This window comes from Ailuropoda melanoleuca, chromosome 12 (assembly GCF_002007445.2).
Source record: "Ailuropoda melanoleuca isolate Jingjing chromosome 12, ASM200744v2, whole genome shotgun sequence".
NCBI classification, from domain to species: domain Eukaryota; kingdom Metazoa; phylum Chordata; class Mammalia; order Carnivora; family Ursidae; genus Ailuropoda; species Ailuropoda melanoleuca.
Genome location: NC_048229.1, coordinates 80,554,433 through 80,572,603, shown reverse-complemented (window position 1 = coordinate 80,572,603; position 18,171 = coordinate 80,554,433). Strand labels below are relative to the sequence as shown.

Below are 18,171 nucleotides of genomic sequence, written 5' to 3'. Positions count from 1 at the left end.
CCGCGTCGGGCCTCGGGGGGCGGTGGGCCGGGGGGCGCGCGGTTGGGGGCCGGGGGTACCTTAGCCCTGCGCGCTGGGGGTGCGTCGTCGGGCGGGCGGCGGCCAGAGCAGTAGAGGCGTTTGTGTACATAGAAGTTGTTGACGTTGTTGAAGGTGATGTCGCACTCGAAGCACGTGGCGCCCTTGGGGGCCCCCGCGAAGAGGCCAGCCTGGGCCCCAGCGCCCGCCTGCAGCCGGCTGTGCACCAGCTCGGACATTTTGGCCAGGATCTCTGAGGCCGGGGGCGCCGCGGGGAACTGTGGCAGGAAGAGCGCCCCGGCCGCCAGCCCCAGCTCACCGGGGCCAGGGCTGGAGGCGGGCGTGGGGCTGGACAGCTCGGCCTTCACCCTGGCGGGAGCGGGGCTGCACGGTGAGGGTGTCCGGGATGCGGTCAGGGGCCCTGGCTCTGCCTCGGACTCCTCAGTTGCGGCCTCCGTCTTGATGGGCCGGGGCGCCGCCGGGGGCTCGCTGCTGCCCCCGTTCTGGGGGGCGGGTTTGGCCTCTCCATTGGTGGCCTCGGCCAGGGCTTTCCTGTCCAGTCCTGGCGATGGGGTGGGCGCCAGGCCCAGGTCGGCAGAAGCCAGAGGGCCGTGCAGGGCGGTGTGCTGCTGGAAGCTGGCTAGACTGTCTGCAGGGAGACCCCAGGGGCCACACTTCAGGGCTGGTGCAGGACCTGCCTGGGCCAGACCTGAGGGAGGGGTAGGGTGGGAAGGGGAGAGCTGGACTGGGCAGAGGTGGTGGAGGGCCAAGATTGAAATTCACCCCTGGTTGCCATTAGGAAAACCCTCCCCCCACCAGTGCTCATGGGGAGCCCAGGGCCTCACCTGGGGGGAGCTTGGCAGTGGGGTGGCTGGCCCCTGGGGAGTAGATCTCAGCCTTGGAGCCTGGCTGGCAGACCATGTGGCTGGTCACCAGGTGGCTGTACAGGATGTCCCTTGTGGTGGAGATGAAGCCACAGCTGTGGCAGACACCTGCAGGCAGGCTATGCAATCAGGGCCCTGGGGTGGGGTGCCCCCCCCCGCCCCTTCCCAGCCCTCACCTACCGCTCAGCGTGTCTGTGTGCACCTTGAGGTGCCGCTCACAGTTGGCCTTGGTGGTAAAGGCCGACAGGCAGATCAGACATACAAAGGGGCGTTCTCCTGGAACACAGGGCTGAGTGAGGGGTGGGCTCCTGGAGCCCAGCTGGCCAAGGACCTGTGACATGGGGGGGTCTGTTTAAACCCTGCCTCCTCTGCCCCGTCTCCCACGACTGTGGCAAGGGCCCGGCCCTGAGCTGGCCGTTCGGATGAGCACAGGCGGGCCGTGTGCCTGGGGGGCACTGTGAGGTGCGGTAGGACCAGCACGCGGGCGTCCCTGTGGCAGGGCAGGCCCCCGGGGCCAGACGCGGCAGAAGCGCGTTGCTTGGGTGGGCACGGGCACCCCGCTGCACGAGGGCGGGGTCCGGGGGGGGCCTCACCGCTGTGGCTGCGCATGTGGATCTCCAGGGAGCTGGCGCTGGGGCAGCTCTTGCGGCACTGGGGGAAGGGGCAGACGCGCTCGTTGGGGTACGTCTCCTTGGGCTTCTCGTCGGCGGCGGCCGTGGCCGCGGAGCCGGTGCTCTGGCGGCCGGCACAGTAGTAGCGCAGGTGGGCTCGCAGGTTCCGCTCGCTGCGGTACCAGATGCCGCAGTCTCTGCAGGGGAAGACGTCTTCTGTGGGGTGAGAGGTGGGCGCGGGCTGAGGGGGCACCCGGCGGTACAGGGGGTCTGCTCGCGGCCCCTGACATCCTGAGGAGGGAGGTTTGTGAGTGGGGCCTTCTCTCCTGGTCTCTGCTGTTCGGGCTCATTGGTCCCTTTATAAATCTGGGTTCTCTTTCTGTACCTCTCCAGGATGGTATGGGACCGCCTGGATGGGTCTCTGAGGAACCCCCCGGGCTGGCCCCCATGCTGCCTCCCAACAGGGAGCCTCAGCAGGTGCCCGAGGGAGGGAGGCTGGGCCTCCGCGATGTTGCCTGTGTGTCTCGGCAGGGGCGGCCCCGTGTCGGTGAGGGCAGGCAGGTAGGTGCCGGTGATCGCGTGCTGTGAGGGGGCGTGAGGGACGGCGTGGATCTGCGCCCCTGTGGAGTGGGACATTCGTGTGTGTTGTGAGCAGGTCGGAGTGGCCAGGTGCACAGGGAACCCGTGAAGCACGTGGGCAGGAGGATGAGCGCGGAGCATGGCTCTGGGTGGCCCCGGGTAGGGGTGAGGCTGGGGCTGCACAGGAAGAGGAGCCCTCCCTCCCTCCCCCCAGGGGTTGCACATCAGTTACTAATGGGTCAAAATGGCTTAGTCTAGCATATTTATCTTAGGTGACTTCGGTTTGTAGGAGCTTGGATTGCGGGGGGTTTGCCGGCTGGTGAGAGTGTCTCTGACAGGTGGTTCTCAAGACCTCTATAGCAGGACATTGAGGGATGCTGTTTGCCTCTGCTCCATGGCCTGCCGCCCCTTGGCTGAGACAGGGCAGGGGGCGGACTTGTTCTGGGCCCAGGGACGTGTCCCGGCTCTAGTGCAGGTTAGGACCTGTTTCTCAGCCCGGCGTCGCTGAGGGTTATGCTGGGTCCACCGTTACGGCAGACGGGGTCCTCCTCCCTCTCACGCTGCCTTTGACTGGGGCTTCCAGGAAGCTCTGCTCTCTGCTAGCTGAGGTGCAGAGCCGGGATCGGAATCTGAAGGCCCTCGGTGGGTATGTTTCTGCACTTTTGGGACTGGGGCTGGGAATGGTGCCGCTGGCTGTGGGTGGGGAGAGGAGTGGGGTCCGCAGAGGCCCGTTCAGGCCCTGGCCGAAGCCCCTGAGGTTTACTTTGGATGGTCAGGGTCAGCCCTGGGGTGCGGGTACCCTGCAGATGCCTGGCGTTACCACGAGTCCATCGCACAGGTAAGAAAACAGAGGCCCAGACAGGTTGAGTCTCAAGAATTCAACCAGGTATGATGGATTCTGTATTTGGGCTTTTCTAGCCCCCGAGGCGGAGAGGCCCATGTTGGGGAGAGGCGGGAGGCGTACGCAGGGGGTGTAGCCCATGATCAACACTCCTTCGGGGGAGGTGCAGACCCCAGGGGGGAAACCCTCCCAGCACCTCGGACTCCCTCGGTCCCATTGGAGCAGCCTGGGCAGAGGATGGGGGCCCCCGCCTCAGCACTGGGGACGTGACTGACCTTGGTGTGCCCACCGTGGGTACCATATGGTCCTGTTAGCCCTGCTGAGGTGGCCGTCTTGGCCCCGGAGAGCCCCTTCCAGTCTCCCTCGCTCCCTGCCACCTCGGTGTCTGGACGGGGTCCTGCCTCCTCGCCACCCCCTGAGGACCCACGCTCTTCCTGGAGGGCTCTGGGGGGTGCGTCTCACAGCTGCAGCTCCTCCCTCTCCCTGCGTCATTTCCGCCAGCGCCCAGCAGGATTGCCTGAGTTCCGCAACGCCATGTCCCTCCACACACTCCCTCTCCTGCTCACTCAGCTGCGTGGTCCTGTCTCTGCCCTTGCTCACACCACAGCCTGGACGTCGTGCACCCCCTCTGACCCCCCCAACGTGGGTCTGCAGGTGCTGCCTGACCCCCCCTTTCGTGTCCCAAAGGCATCTGGGGGTCAGAGTGCTCGCAGCAGGCCAGGGCAGGCCCCCATCCGGCCTGTGCCTCAAGCCATCCTGTTTGACCTCAAAAAGCTCGCTTCTTTCTAATTTTGCAGCCCTGCAGTTGCCGCCTAGCACCCAGGGGGGTGTAATTCAATCAAGAAAAGCCCCTTCTTTAGTCCCCGCTGCTCTGAGAAGAAATCCTGGTCTTCGCCTTGAACCGCTTCGGGAGAACCGCCTTGCTGGGCTTCGGCCCAAGCACCCGAATAAAGTTGGCTGCTCCTGCCCTATGATCGTGTCCCCTCCTCCTCGTAAGGCTGCCTATGCCACTTGGGGATGGCGGTGCCATTGGGGTGAGCTCGGTGACCCTGGAGCCTTTGGTTCCGCGTGGATGTTGAGCGTGAGGTAAACCCTACTTCCCGTGCGGCCGGAAGTGAGCAACGGTGGTCTTTCGCCCCAGGTGGTCTCGCGGGGTGGTCCTGTCCCCAGGGGACGCTTGGCTGTGTCTAGTGACCATGTAGACACGGCCCTGGCATCCTGTGGGCTGGGAGCCAGGCTGCCGCTCAGCACCGCCGTGGGCACGTGGGCCGCTGTGCTGGAAAGCCGCTGCTGCACCCGGCTCCCTGCCCAGCTGGCGGGGAAAGAGCCCGTGGTGCCCGGGGACCCTGCAGGGCTGCTGCTGCCTGGGGCCTGCCCCGTCCCCCACACGCATCAGCTGCAGCACTGCCGCCTCTGCTCAGATCCCAGTGGTAACCAGTGTCTGTGGACCCGGAGCTCCCGGCACTGCCACGGAGCCCAGGTGGCCCGGGTCATGTACTCACTGTTGATGACCGCGGTGGCCAGGATGGATGCCATGCCGGCCTGCTGGGGCAGGAGCTGGATGTCGGCATGTGCGGGGGCCGGGCACTCGGGCTCCGCTGGCTCCTTCTTCATGGGGTGGCTGGGGGTGCTCCGGGGCTCGGCCGCCGTGAGGAGCGCGCTCAGCAGTCCGCCCGCGGGCACCGGCTTGGTGAGTCTGCACCAGAGGGCTTCATCTGCGGGGGCAAAATCCTGTGACGGAAGGGTCCCCGGCGGCTCGCCACCACTGCACCCTACCGTCCCGAGCCCTTCGGCACGGCCCCGTCTTGGATGCCAGGGTTCTGAAGTCTGAGGTGGGGGATGGAGCCCAGGCCCCCGTCAGGGGGTGGCCGCACCCCGGTCCGTGCCTGTGTCAGGCTGGTCTCTATAATGAGCCATCCTGCCTCTGGGGGTGACTGGCTGGGTCCCCGGGCCTGCCCGTTCCCACCTAGGGGGAGGGCCCTGAAGACGGCCCGCACGGCTGCCCTGTTGTCCAGGAGAGGGGTGGCCTGAGGGACAGGCAGCAGAGCCCTGGGGAGGGGGCCCCGGCAGGTGCCAGGAGGGCTTTCCTGCTCCTCAGCAGAAGCTTGGCCAGGAGTGGCCATTCCCGCGGTAGCCGGCAGGGGGCAGCCTCTGCCAGGCACCCGCCTGCCGGTCTCCTGCGTCCTGCTTGAGGCCACCAGGAACACTACGCCAGAGCTGCAGGGTCCCGCCCCCCAGGCCAACTTCACGCACGTCAGCTCTGTGAGGACCTTGTCCTGCCTGGGTGGACGGTGGCCAGAGCCATGCTTTCCGGGGCGGGAGGGGCAGGCCCGGCAACACTAACTGGCCCGCACCTGGCTGGGTGTGCAAGCCCAGGGCTGACCACACCTCCGAGCACCCCTTGACGGACAGGGGACAGAGCAGTGCAGGGTGGCCCAGGTTCTCAAACGCTGGGCTCAGCACCTGTGCTGTACCTCCATTATGCCACAGAGGCTCCCAGGTGGGGACAGCTGGAGGGAAGGGCTGCCCACAAGGCCCGCTGGGCCGGGCCTGTGCCCCCTGGCCTGCCCCTGACAGCCCCCGGCTCCTCCTGAAATGAGCGCTGCCCGCAGGACGGAGTATTCAGCCGGATGTGCTGCATGCAGGGAGGCAACGTGGCTGGGGCACCCCCGGAACTTTCCAGCAAGGCAGAGCCCCCACAGGGGAATGAGGCCATCTTCTGTGGTCGCTGGGCATACACCCTCCTGACGGCCGTGCTGACCGGACAGACCTAGCGTGGCTGTAGAAACTCACGATTCTGTGCTGACATCATCCCCTTGGGCAGGGAGGGGGGTCTCCACTGCCCGGACATGCTGATTATCACACACCGGGAAGACCATGTCACACTTCGCTCAGGGGTCCAACCTCCCAGGCAGGCAGGGCCGTGGCCTTGGCGATGGAAACCCCCACCTCACGCCTGAGTGCCCTGAGCTCTCGGAACTGAGCAGTGGCGCCCCCCACCCTGGGCCACTCCTTCTAGAAGGTGTAGGGAGGCAGGGGCAGAAACAGAGGCCCGACGAGGCCAGAGGACGTGACCCAGGCCCCACGTGGCCGGGTCTGAGCGTGGCCCTCTTGCTCTTCCCTGGAACGAGCGGGACTGTGCAGGACCACGGTCTGGCTGGCACCTCAGCCCATCTGGCCTGGGATTCTCTGCTGACCCTGGCGGTCTCCAAGAGGCCCGGGAAGCGCAGCAGCACGCCGGCCCCCAGGAGACCCAGGTTTGACTGCTTTAATCAGGGCGCCCCAAGGCCTGGCCCGAGCTCGCCTACTCTGCTCAGCCGGGCGGGCTGCTTTCCCTTTAAGGGCCAGCCCAGGGACAGCCGAGTGACCCCCACCTGCCGGAAGGCCGCGAGGGAAGCGCCAGGATACCAACCCTTCCTGTAGATCTCCGCGTTGGCTTCGGCCTCGGTCAGGGCCTGTGGCAGCGTCCTCAGCCAGCAGGACTCATCTTCCAGCAGCAGCGTCAGGGCTGGGCCCTGGAGAGGGAGGACAGGGGCTCATCAAGGACACAGCACGGGAAGAGCCTGGCCGGGGCCCCGCGTGGCACCAAGGGAAGAGCCTGAGACCCCCTGGCAGGGGGCTAGGCTGCTCCACACTGGGCACTGTGCGGCCAACGACGCGGCGGGCAGCTGGCACCCTCCATGCATGGGGCATTGGGCTCTCTCGGAAACGGGGGCCCAGGGAGCAGTGGGGCAGGGATTCGCACCCAGGTCTGTGTTCTCCCCCTGCCTCCCTACCCTGGCAGGCCGCTGAGTGCTACGGAGCCGCCTGTGGGGCGCAGGGGCCAGACCAAGCACGGGCTCCTCCTGCACAGGCCCCCAAAGTGAGCGCCGGGAGCTGAGGCTGAGTGGCCTTGAGAAGGGGTCTCCCCAGAGACGGGTTTCTAGGTCCCTGGGCAGGGACCGCTGGGCAGGCCCACCTCTGTCCCGTCTGTCCTGAGGCCAGCCCACCACAGACACTAGAACGTCCCCCTGGGCCCAGTGGCTGAGGTCCCCGGGCAGCAACATGTCCCCATGCCAAGGCTGGCTCAGCCTCCCTGAGGCTCGCAGAGACGGACATCCGTGTGTGGGGCTAGCCCTTCTCCCACCTCGAGGAGCGGGAAGGGAGGAGGGGGCAGAGGGGGGAAACGGGGATGGCTCATGCCAGCACCACCTCACCCAGCCACACTCTCTCCCCAGCTCAGTCTGCTGGGCCTTTGTGGTGCCCGAAAGGCAAGAGGGCTCCACGCTCAGCCCATGAGGCTGACGCTGGGAGTCTGCAGAGTGCGGCTCCCTGATTGCTGACCCCAGCAGGACAGGAAGCACAGAGCCTGGTGCCGGGGAGGGAGGGCTGCCTGCGGCCCGGCCATGGTCAGACGTTGAGGAGACCAGGCATGGGTTTGGGGAGGGCTGGTGGTGGGGCAGAACCCTGGCCTTCCTTTGCCCTAGGAGGTTGGGGTGACTGCGGTCACATCTGGGACCCGGCATCTGGGCCGGCTGCTCCGACCGGGGTTGCCCAGCTCTGCCACCAGGCACTGTGTGAAGAGGCACAGGACGCATCCACTCTGCGGCATTTTTGTTTGATGCAGATGAGTGCCTTTTATTCAGAAATGGTGCGTGGGGACCTTGCCGTGGGAAGCCAGCCTCGCCGGCTGGACACCACCACGGTGGGGCCGTGATGGAGATGGTGTGCGAGGGGTCCTCAGATTCGGGGCACCTCCCTGCCAGGGCCAAGCCCACGTGCTTCCCTGAGTCTGCCTCCTGCCCAGGGACAACACAGGCTCCCGAGCTGGGCTGTGGGGTCCAGTCCAGGCGTGGCCTCCCCTGCGGAGACCTTGAGCTGAGGGCCACCCTGCAACCTGAGGTGAGCCCTCCATCCACTCTGCCCATTCGTCCCCACCCTGCGTCAGACACGGGCCCATGAGCCAAGCACTCCTGCGGAAACTCCCAATAAGGTTGAGGCAGTGTGACCAGTGAGACAGCCACATGCCTTGGCCATGGACAGGGCAAGTGGAGACTAGTGGCCGGGGGTGTGTGGCCTGGCCACAGGAGCAGAAGTGGCCTGCACCCACGCCTGCCCTCTCTGCAAACGGGATGCCCCTCCTGCTCGGAGCTGTGACCCAGCCCACGTGCTGGTCGCAGACCCACTATCGCCCGGCCACCTGCACCTGGCGGTAGGGCTGGGTGGTTGAGTCCCTCTGCCACTCAGCCCCTCCTAGGGCACTAGCAAGCACCGCTCTGCGCGAAGCCCTCCCTTCCAGCCGTGCCCCCCAGTGCACAACCAGCACACAGAAGGCCTGGCCCCCTTGCTTTCGTCTTCCCTTCGGCCGGCAGGGCACAGAAGGCAAGGGCTGTGCGTTTGGGCTCAGAAGGCTGAAGTCCACCGGGGCCCCAGGTCAGCGACTGCCGCAGGTCAACCTGGGGAGAGGCTCTCCCCCACGCGGGCAGGCTGGCGGGCAACACCCTGCTTTTCACGGACACCTGGTGATCCCACAGTGGCGGAGTGGGACGCCAGCGGGGGGGGTCCCCGCCGGCTCGGGGGCTTCTGCTGGGGCCTCACCGGGCGGGTTGGGGGCACAGCGGCCGGGCGGGGCTTGCCACGGCGGCGGGTGACCGGCGGCCCCCACGTCCCGGCTGCGCTGACCTGGCCGGCAGCTTGCAGCAAGGCGGAGCCGGGCCTCCTGAGTCTCTAATGAATATTAATGAGCAGAGGAGGGTGAAAAAATTAATCTGCCTGATCCTCCGATTGGCGCTGTGGTAACGATATGAAATCTAATTATTCGTCCCAATATTTCTAACCCTCAAACTGAGACTGACAGCCTCCTGGTAGGTTGAATGCTTATCACCCACAGGAGCAGTGTGCTCCTGGCATGATAAAACCCACAAGGCTTTGCTGACGCCGCAGAACCCTGTTCCCCGTGCACCACCCAGGAGCGAAGGCGGCGGCACTGCGGTCCCGCTAAGGCCCAGCGTCTGCGTGGTGGTGGCGGGCCGGCCCGGGGGGACGGGGACAGGAGCAGAGTGGCCGGGAGATCTGGGGCTGCCCGACTCGGCCCGTGACTCCTCGACGCCGGGGCAGGGGCCTGGCCCCCTGCTTGAATGGGGGCGGCGGGGACACGACCTTCTGTGGCCTGCCAGGCCTGTGCTTGCGTCCGATGGGTGTGAGGCCGCCGGCGCCCCGGGAGGGTCTGACACGGCACCTGGCTGCCTGGCTGCCGGTTTTTCTCTCCTTTCCCTCCTGCTGGTTCCGAGCAGCCCGGGAACAGAAGCCCCTTTCTCTGGCAACTGAACGCTGGGCCGAGGTAGGCTCTCTTCCCGCCCCACGCTGCGCTGCCCCTGTAAGCCTGGGAGGGGCCCTCGGTCACCCCTGCCCGGCTTGTGCTGCCGGCCACCTTCCCTCCACAGGCGCCCCGGGGTCCCATCTGGGTCCAGCTCACCCTGGACAGGCTGCGTCCGGGTTCAGGAAGAAGCCCCTCCGCCCACCCTGCCTGCAGCCCCTTGGGGTCAAGCCTCTTCCTCCTGGCTCCAGGACAGCCCCACCCGGCCCTGAGATAACAGGAGGCCACTTGAAGTTCTCTGGGTCCATCTGAGACCACTCCTTGTTTCCCCCAACAAAGAGGTCAGTGTCTGGATTCCGTGCCCACCGATAACCATCAGAAACTCCATCTTTGCACCGTCCGCTGAGACTTTATCTGAGGCTGTGCCCAAACCTTGCTGGCCATCTCATAAAGCAGCATCAAGGGGGAAGGAAGGCAGGAGCCCCGTTCAGGCAGGGGAAGGGGACGGCCCAGCCCAGTGAGCCAGACTGCCCTGCAGAAAGTCAGTGGGCCTGCCTGGGCCTCTGCCAGGCCACTGTGGGGCAGGCTCACGGGAGGTCAGGGCTGGAGCAGGCCTGGTCTGGGCTCTGATGGGGGCCCCTGCCCACCTCCTTCCTTCAACTCATCCTGAGAAGTCCTGTCCCTGTCCTGCTCACCCTCACAGAAGCAACTGCCTTTCTGTCCTCGGCTCCTCCTCTCTCCCAGACCCGGCAAAGAACCCACTTCACAGATGAGGACTGAGGCCCACAGAGCTGAGTGATGCCCAGGGCCACAGGAAGTGGCCATGTGTACAGAGGACTAGAACTGGGGTCTGCGTGATCTTGGCTTTGGTCCGTCTAGCCATCCAATCATCCATCCACCATCCATTCACCCCTCCACCACGTACCCATCTACCCATCCATCTACCCATCCATCCACCCATGCGTCCATCTACCATCCATTCATCCGTCCACCATCCATCCATCTACCATCCATTCATCCGTCCACCATCCATCCACCCCTCTACCCACCTCTCCTTCACTTCCTGCCTCCACCCATCCATCTGTTCACTTGTTGAACAGTCCCCCAGAGGCTGGCGTGGGCCTAGTGTGGGGGCAGCGTGAACAGAACATGCCATCCTGATCTCCCAGTGTGGGTGCTGCAGGAGGGTGACAAGAAACAACCGAAGGAAGGCTGGAGGCAGAACGTGCTAGAGACACAGGCTGAGAAGAGCACGGGGTGTGGCGGGGGTGAGGTGGGGAGCTGTGTGGACAGCAGGGATGTAGTCCATGTGGCCCCCAGCCTTCTTCCTCGGGTGGCCCTTGGGCTCAGGGAGGGAGCCAACTGTAAGGGTGGGTGTGGTGCCTGTGGCTGCCTTGGCCCCAGCAGGAGAGGCCTCTCCCACCCCTCAGCTCGGGTCTTTCCAGTGTGGCAGGAAGGGTCCCTGGCTCCCTGAGACCAGGTGGTTCCTTCTCCTGGGCCTCCAGGAGGCTGGTCTGAGTCGACCTTTTGCACCCACAGTGTCTCCCAGACCCCGTCCCTACAACTGCAGATAGAGAGGCTGAGGCGTGGGGAGGAAGGGCGTCGGGGACCCAGGAAGGCCAGTGGCAGGTCTCCTGTCCAGAGGATGTCCACCTCAGAGCGCCATGCACTGCCCTCCGCACCACCCTGGTGCTCCAGCCAAGCCCAGACCTGACCATCTCCTCAGGGGCTGCCCCGTGGAGGGTCAGGGGCCTGTCTGGGCCGGACCCTGGCTCTGCCACTTGCTAGCTCTGTGGAGCGGGCTGAATGTGCCCCCAAAGGTAAGTCCACCTGGAGCCTATGGACACGGCCTTATTTGGAAAAAGGTCTTAGCAGATGTGATTAAATTAAGGACAATCCAGATGACATCCTCCTAGATTACCCAGTGTCCTAAATCCAGTGACGAGTGTCCTTATAAGAGCAGAAAAGCAGAGGTCCGTGGCCCTGCTGGGAGGCTGGGCTCCACTGGGCAGTGACCCCCGGGCGCCACCCACAGGGCTTCTTGTACAAGGGCTGCTCAGAGCCTGTAGGCCCCAAGGGCCCCGGCCCCACTGCCATCTCCAGCTGAGGGACAAGGGAGGCCCACCCGAGGTCCCTCTATGCCGGTGCCTGCATGAAGACGCATGGCAGGGCAGGGCCCAGCTGGTCTCATTTGAACCACTCTGCAAGGGCTTCTACCCGGAGAATGTGCTGCCCTCATGGGCAGCCACGGCCCCTGCGGCCAGGTCTCACAGATGTCATGGTGGCCTCATGGCGACAGTGGGTCAGCCCTGGGGGGACTACTAGACAGATGGGTCGAGCCACAGTGGGCCAGGCTTGGCATGAGAGTTCGCTCATTCATTCATTCGCTCATCTGCTCATTCTTCCACCCACCCGGTATCTGACTGCAAATTTTAGAGCTGGCTGGGTTTCCAAACGCTGGGAAATGGAAGCCACAGCTGGACCAGGGAGGGACCTGCCCAAGGTCACACAGCAAGATGGTGCAGGAACCACTCTCAACCTGACCCCTGCCAGGCTCTGTGCACTCACTGTGTACTTCCTGGGGTTCCCACCCCCAAAGTCTCATATGTGGGGAGGAGGGACTGTGAGGGGAGCCACCCTGTCCCCCCCCCCACCTGCAAGTAGCCCTGGGGCTAAGGAAACCAGCAGGGAAGGGTCCCCACACTCTATCAGTGCCCCTCTCCCTCCTTCCTCTCCAAACAGCTAAGACAAACCGCCTGGCGGTTGATAGGATGATCTGGGGTGGGAGGTGCACGGGGGAGAGAACTGGGACCCATCAGCTGAGCTCGATAAGGGGCTCGCTGAAATGTTAGCAAAAATATTTAGACAATAGATGAAGTATCGGAAAGCACGCGTATCTTTAAGAAATCAATCATCGAGTACGGTGGGTCTGGACACTCGGCGCCAAGGCGCAGATAGCCCCTGCTGGGGAGATAAGGGTTAATCAAGGATTTAATTCTGCAGGAGATAAAGCTGCAGGGAAGAGCGGGCTAGGCTCCTTCCTCCCTCAGCTCCTCGGCAAGAGCCTCAAAGGCCACTGGCTTCCCTGGCGCTGGTCCCTCGCTCCCCGTGGACATTATCTCTCCGCCTGGAGAGCGTCTCCAACCGCGTGCCAAGTCTCCCCAGGCTGACCTGTGCTCAGGACCCAAGGAGGACAAAACCCTCAGAGAGGAGGGCAGGGCGGGGACGTGGCCAGGACCCTGGGGCCGGCTCAGCCCTACAGAGCCTGCAGGGTCTCAACTTAGGCAGACGAGGGTTGCAATTCTCCCTCTGCTATTTGATCCTGGTGAGTTTACCAAGTCACTTAACAGGCTGGAGACTCAGTTTTCTCGTCTGTAAAATGGGGAGCATGCCTCACAATGGTGTGGACTGGGAAGAGCAGATCTCATGTGTTAGGATGGGCACACCTCGGTGTGTGCTGTGAGCGACACCTGTCTGTCCTGGAGGGGCTGACTGTCTCCAGAGGGGGGAGCAGAGGAGACAGGTGCAGGCCACACACAGCTGCACCCCTTTATCTTGTCACTTCTTATGAGAATTCAGAGCCAGGGAGCTCCCAGCCCACACGCTCCTCCTTCCAGCCATGAACTGACCCACAACAGCCCACCCTTTGAAAAGTCGACTGCTGCTTGCATGCCTCCAGTGATGGGGAGCTCACTGCCTCAGGAGACTGCTCTGAGCACCATAGTCTCCATTCTCTCAAGCAGAGCCAAAGTCTGCCTTATGATTGCCACTGTTTTCTCCCTGCTTGGGCCATGGGACAGGAGGGTCAGCCATCCTGCAGGGTGGTGGTAAGCACCTTGCAGGCACTGTCTCATTTACCTGTCCAGCTGCCCCACTTTGCAGACGAGCTGCAGCTCGGCCCGCTCACCCTCCCCTCTGCAGGGACGGTGGGGGTCTGCAGGCTCAGGAAGCAGGAGCTCAAGGAGCTCAGGAGCCCGCGTGGGAGCAAAACAGCCCCGAGGGAGGTGGCGATGGGATCCGGACCCCGTGCCACGGGGACGGCCTGGTCACGGGGTGGGAGCCCCTGGTCCTGGGCCAGCCTCCTGCTGAGTGGCCGAGGCCAGCGTATGCTTCGCTGAGCCTGGGCGCTCTGCTGTGACGGCGGTGTGGATGGCCCGGGGGGCCGCAGCCAGGCTGCGCGTTTAGATCCGGGGAGACTGCCCGGATCTCCGGGGCCCAGGCCCCAGCCCAGAGATTCTGACTCGGGCGGGCGCTGTGAACGGTGGTCTGAGGGTCTGCAGCCGGGGATTCCGCCTGCGGCTCCCCCCAGCCCCGCGGACGCTGCTACAGGCCAAGTTCCTGAGCCCTGGTTCCTGTGGCTGAGAAACGGGACTCTATCAGGCTGGAGCTGGATGGGGCTGTCAGGGCAGCATCTGGCCTGTAGGTCTGGGGGACCCTCCCCACAGCACTGCCTGTCCACTGACCCCACGGAGCCTGGCCAGAGGCCCACCCCTGGGGCCTGAGGACCAGGAGGCCCAGCACTGGGGGCGCCCACCAGCCAGGGTGCACCTGGATCGAGTCGCACGGACTGCGACTTCGGGAATCACCAAGGGCCCAGGCCGTGGCTGTGCCGCAATCTGGGGTGCCTGAGCCCGGGCTTGCAGGGCCCACGCAGGGCGCTCCTGGCCTTTCGAGCGAGTGGCAGCACGGCTCCAAGAGGTTTCTCGAGTACGCGTCACGGTCAGGCCCTGCCCAGCTCCTGTCCTACCGCATGCTGGCCCCCCCATTTCCTGAACATCAGTGCCTTTTCTTCACCAAAATGTATTTTAAAGGGAGCCTTTGTGCCTCTGCGAGAAGACGCAGACCGACTTGCTGTGAACCAAAGGCAGCCCAGAGGTGGCCCCGAAGCAACTGATGGCGGGGGAGATGAGCGGGAGGGCGCTGCCCAGGGACGACCCGGGGGCAGCGGAGACGAGCAGGAGGGCGCTGCCCAGGTGGGTTTCTTAGTGACACAGGCAGGTCAGAAGTGCTGGGAGGTGAAGACCCTGGGGCACCAAAAGGCCCCACAGGGATGACCTGGACCTCAGCCCCTGCTGCCACGGACCCCAAGCTCCCAGAAAACCACCTCGCCTGCCCCTGCCCACGAAGGCCAGGTCCAGCCCCCCACTTCAAACACCCGTTTCTTTCCCTGTCTTGCCAACTTCTACTCCTCCATTCAGAGACTCCACCAAGAAGCCCTTCCTGCATCACCTCCTCCAGGAAGCCTTCCTTGTGCTCCCGGGGAGGCACCTCCTTCCTGCAGTCCTGGTCCCAACACCTCAGGCCCACCTCTCCGGACGCACTGCACACGGAGGAGCAGACGCTCCTGGGCTGGAGTACAACCCTGGCTCTCGGGGCAGAAGGGGTCTGCCTCTGGGCGGCCTCTGGCCTGGCGCTGCACTGCTGCGGGCGGGTGGGATGCAGGGGCTGGAGCTCCTTACCGGTTCCACCTGCCCAGGGGATGAGGCTCTGCTCTGGACGTTCCCGCGGAACGGGCCCCAGGACAGGCCCTCGGTGAGGCTGCGTTGAGCCCGCACGCGCCGCTGTCCGTCCTGCAACAGCAGCTCCAGCTCGTCTGTGGGGAGAAATGTGAGGCATGTGAGGCGTGCCCCGCCGCGGGGACCAGCCCGCCCGCCCACCTGCCCGCCCGGTGCCATCCAGCTCGGCGGCCCCGCCCCCCCCGGACCAGCTGCCGTGATGGGGGTGCCCCGTGGGCCTGCGTCACGGGGACGGTGGCTGGCGTGTGGCTTCTGGGAGCCGGGCCGGCCCCTGCAGCAAGCCCTCATCTGGGGGACGGCCGGGGACAGCACGGGGTGGCTGCGGCTGGACTTGAGCCAGTGGGACCAAGGCTGCTCCATGAGGACACGTGTCTCCTGAAGCACAGGGTGGCGCTGGCCAACCCGCCCATGCCGGGGACGCACACGCGGAGCCAGGTCATCCCCACAGCTTACATTAGCGAGGGTGCGCAGGGGAGGACGATGACGTCACCGAGGCTTGCCCCTCCGCACAGTCCTTCCAGCCCCTCCCCATCGGCCCGAGCCCCCGGATCCACACAGCAAGCTGGGAGGGCAGCTGTGGAAGTGCTGGGCCTTGATTTCCACGTCTCTAACACTTCCTGCCTCCTTGGGCTGCACCAGACCTGAGAGCATTAATCCACCAGTGCGCTTCGCACAGAGCTCGCGGTGGGGGCGGGGCTGCAAACTCTCTGGGCTCTGACAGCTCCCATGGCCCAGGCGGTGGCCCCCGTGGCATGTGTTGGAGGGCCACCGCAGGGTGTGGTCGCATTTCCGCAGACAGGCCTCTGCTGTGCGTCCCTGAGACCGTCATTCTCCCCAGGGCGGAACTTGGGGTTGGACAGGGTCTGCAGTCAGGCTCCTGGTTCAGCTGGCCTCGCGGCACGGTCCTCAGGACCTTCTGCGGGATGCTGAACGTTGGCGCCTAGAACTTGTGAATGTGCCTTCATTTGGAAAAAGGGTCTTTGCAGATACACCCAAGTTAGGGGCTTCAGAGGAGACCATCCTGGATTATCTGGTGGGACCCTAAATCCAGTGACATGTGTCCTCACAAAAGTCACACAGGAGAGACAGGGGAGGTGGCCATACGAAGACAGGCAGAGACCAGAGTGACAGTGTTGGGAGGAGCTGGGGGAGGCAGGAAGGAGCCTCCAGAGGGAGCACGCCTCGAGGGGGACTTCTGGCCCAGCACTGGGAGAGAACACATTCCTGATGTGTGGAGGCCCCAAGCTTGGGTGTATTTGTCGGGGCGCCTGGGAGACTCACACCGGGCCCAGCACAGGCCCCGCCTGAGCCTCAGCGCCCTCATGGGACAAGGGGATGGCGGTGGTCACACCCTCAGAGGGCGGTCCCTTCCCTGATCCCACGCCCTCTGCCCAGGAAGGCCGGGCCACCTTGTACCTCGGGTGCCATCCGGGCTGCCTGGGCCCACGGAGGCCTCACGTGGCCTGGCCTGGTCCCCAAGCGAGCGCCGTGGCGGCGGCCCCACTTCCTGGAGCCCCGATCCGGCAGGCTGTGGCCTTAATGGGCCCGATTATCAGATAACTGCCGGCCTAATGGCAGAGATAAGGTGTAAATAGCCAGGAGGCCCAGCTAAAATGCTCTAACTGGGTCCTTGTCTCCCCGGGCAGATTAGATGGCAGGGGACCAGGACCAGGCTGAGGAGGCCGGCGCCCCTTTATCTGCCCCCCCAGAGAGGGGGCAGAGACCGGCTCTGTCACTTCGCAGCTCGCCCACGAGGGCCACGTCGCTTGCCAGCCCACCCAGGACACCTGGGGCCCCAGCCCAGGGCGCTGCCCATGGGCCACCCCCTCCCTGGCCCCGCAGGGCCCATGCTCAGGGACGGGAGTGTGACCCAGCCGGCGCAGTAAGCCACCCCTGCTGCCGTAGCCCGGCGACGCCGGCCCTCTCTTTACGCCCCCAGTACAGGTGTGAGGCCCTGCAGCAGCAGCGGGATGTCAGGATGTGAAGCCAGACCACCCGGCTCTGGACGCTGACCCCGGGCTCTGGGTGTATGTGGGTCTCTGGTTCCCCGCCCGGCTGGCCCCCGGGATGGCACACGTGAGGGAGGAGGAGAAGGCTGTCTAAAGGCAAGCTCACTGAGGACTCATTTGTCCGTCCACCCATCTGTCAAGACTTCCAAGGCTGGTGGGGAGCCCAGGAAGGACTGAGCCTGTGCACTGCACCCCTGGCTCCCCAGCTCATGGCGGTGGGTCCAGGGGGACCGCCCAGTGTCCCCATGCTGCGGCCTGCCCCTCTGCGGGTAACCGGAAACCTCGAAGCAACAAGGGGCCAGCTTGCTCTTGGGCCTCCGAACATGGATGGCTGCACGCCCCTCTGGACTGCATTTCTCCTGCTGGGACCATAGACGACACAGGGATCGTGACCGGGAGCCCGTCCGTTTCTACCTCGTTCCCCGTCAGCATCCAGAACATTGGAAGGACGGCGCCCCCGTCAGGAGATGACACCTTCCCCCTGAGGCTGCTGGCCCACCTTCCCGTGGGAGGAGAAAATGGAAATTCAGTTTCCATGGGGGGCTGGCCCAGGGGTCCCCGAGAGCGGAGGAGGAGCGGGGGCGGCCCCGGGCTTCCAGGCCTTCGCTCCTGGGGTCCCGGCCCTCATGGTGATGGAGGGAAGCAGAGCCAGTGTGCCTCCCTGCCCCGCCCACATGGGCACCCACAGGCAAACAGCCACACTCCCTAATCGGAGCCTCGGGGCTGGCGGGCCGAGCCTCCCAGATAACAGCGTGGCTGGCGCTTTCCACGGCAGCCCCTCCATCTTCTGGGTATCAGGCTCTGCCAGAGGGAGGGCTGGCTCCTGATAAAGGCTGCCATTCTGCAAGCCTGAGGGCAGAACCCACCACTCAGGGCTGGCTGGGGGCTGGCCAAGGCCTGGGAGAGGTGAGGAGGCCAGGGAGCCAAGGAACTTGGGCTGGGGATAGGGCAACGGTCACCACGAAAACCCATCTTCCTGCTTCAGGGAGGCCGCTTATGAGGGGCTTTGCATTAGGAAGGGTGCCCCCTGTGGGTGCATACAGGGCTAGGGCAGGTACATGGCTGGATCTCAGTCCCAGCTCACCCAGAGCCCTTGTTGCAGTGCACAACCTGTGCAACTGTACATGGTGGCCCTGGTGACGCTCAACATCCATCTCTTCAGATAACCTATTTCTAACCAACAGTTCCTGTCCAGCCTCTTGCATAGCAGGTATAGGGTCACGTGGTGTTAGAGGCCAGTCAGCACCTACCAGAGACCCTCTCCTAACCAGAAGCAAAACTGCATCAGGAAAGCGGGGGTGGGTGGGGCCACCCACTCCTGGCAGGCTGTGAACCTCCTGAGGGTTCAGTTTAAGGCCAAGAATGAATGAAAGTATGGATGAGAGAGGGCGAGGGGTGAGGGGGCGGGACGCGGAGCT

At 64.8% G+C, this 18,171-nt stretch overlaps 1 protein-coding gene across 1 annotated transcript in view; it reads right to left on the bottom strand.

Moving 5' to 3' along the window:
• Positions 1-2: 2 nt before the first annotated feature.
• Positions 3-18,171, bottom strand: part of ZFPM1 (zinc finger protein, FOG family member 1) — a gene marked incomplete at its 3' end in the record, with an annotated part of 71,728 nt that continues 53,559 nt past the window's right edge. Inside the window, exons 4-10 of the mRNA XM_034639046.1 lie at positions 14,688-14,821; positions 6,346-6,448; positions 4,436-4,648; positions 1,496-1,729; positions 1,083-1,178; positions 864-1,010; positions 3-763 (exon numbers count right to left, since the gene is read on the bottom strand). Of these exons, the coding sequence (XP_034494937.1) occupies positions 3-763; positions 864-1,010; positions 1,083-1,178; positions 1,496-1,729; positions 4,436-4,648; positions 6,346-6,448; positions 14,688-14,821 (1,688 nt within the window). The remainder of the gene's footprint in view (positions 764-863; positions 1,011-1,082; positions 1,179-1,495; positions 1,730-4,435; positions 4,649-6,345; positions 6,449-14,687; positions 14,822-18,171) is intronic.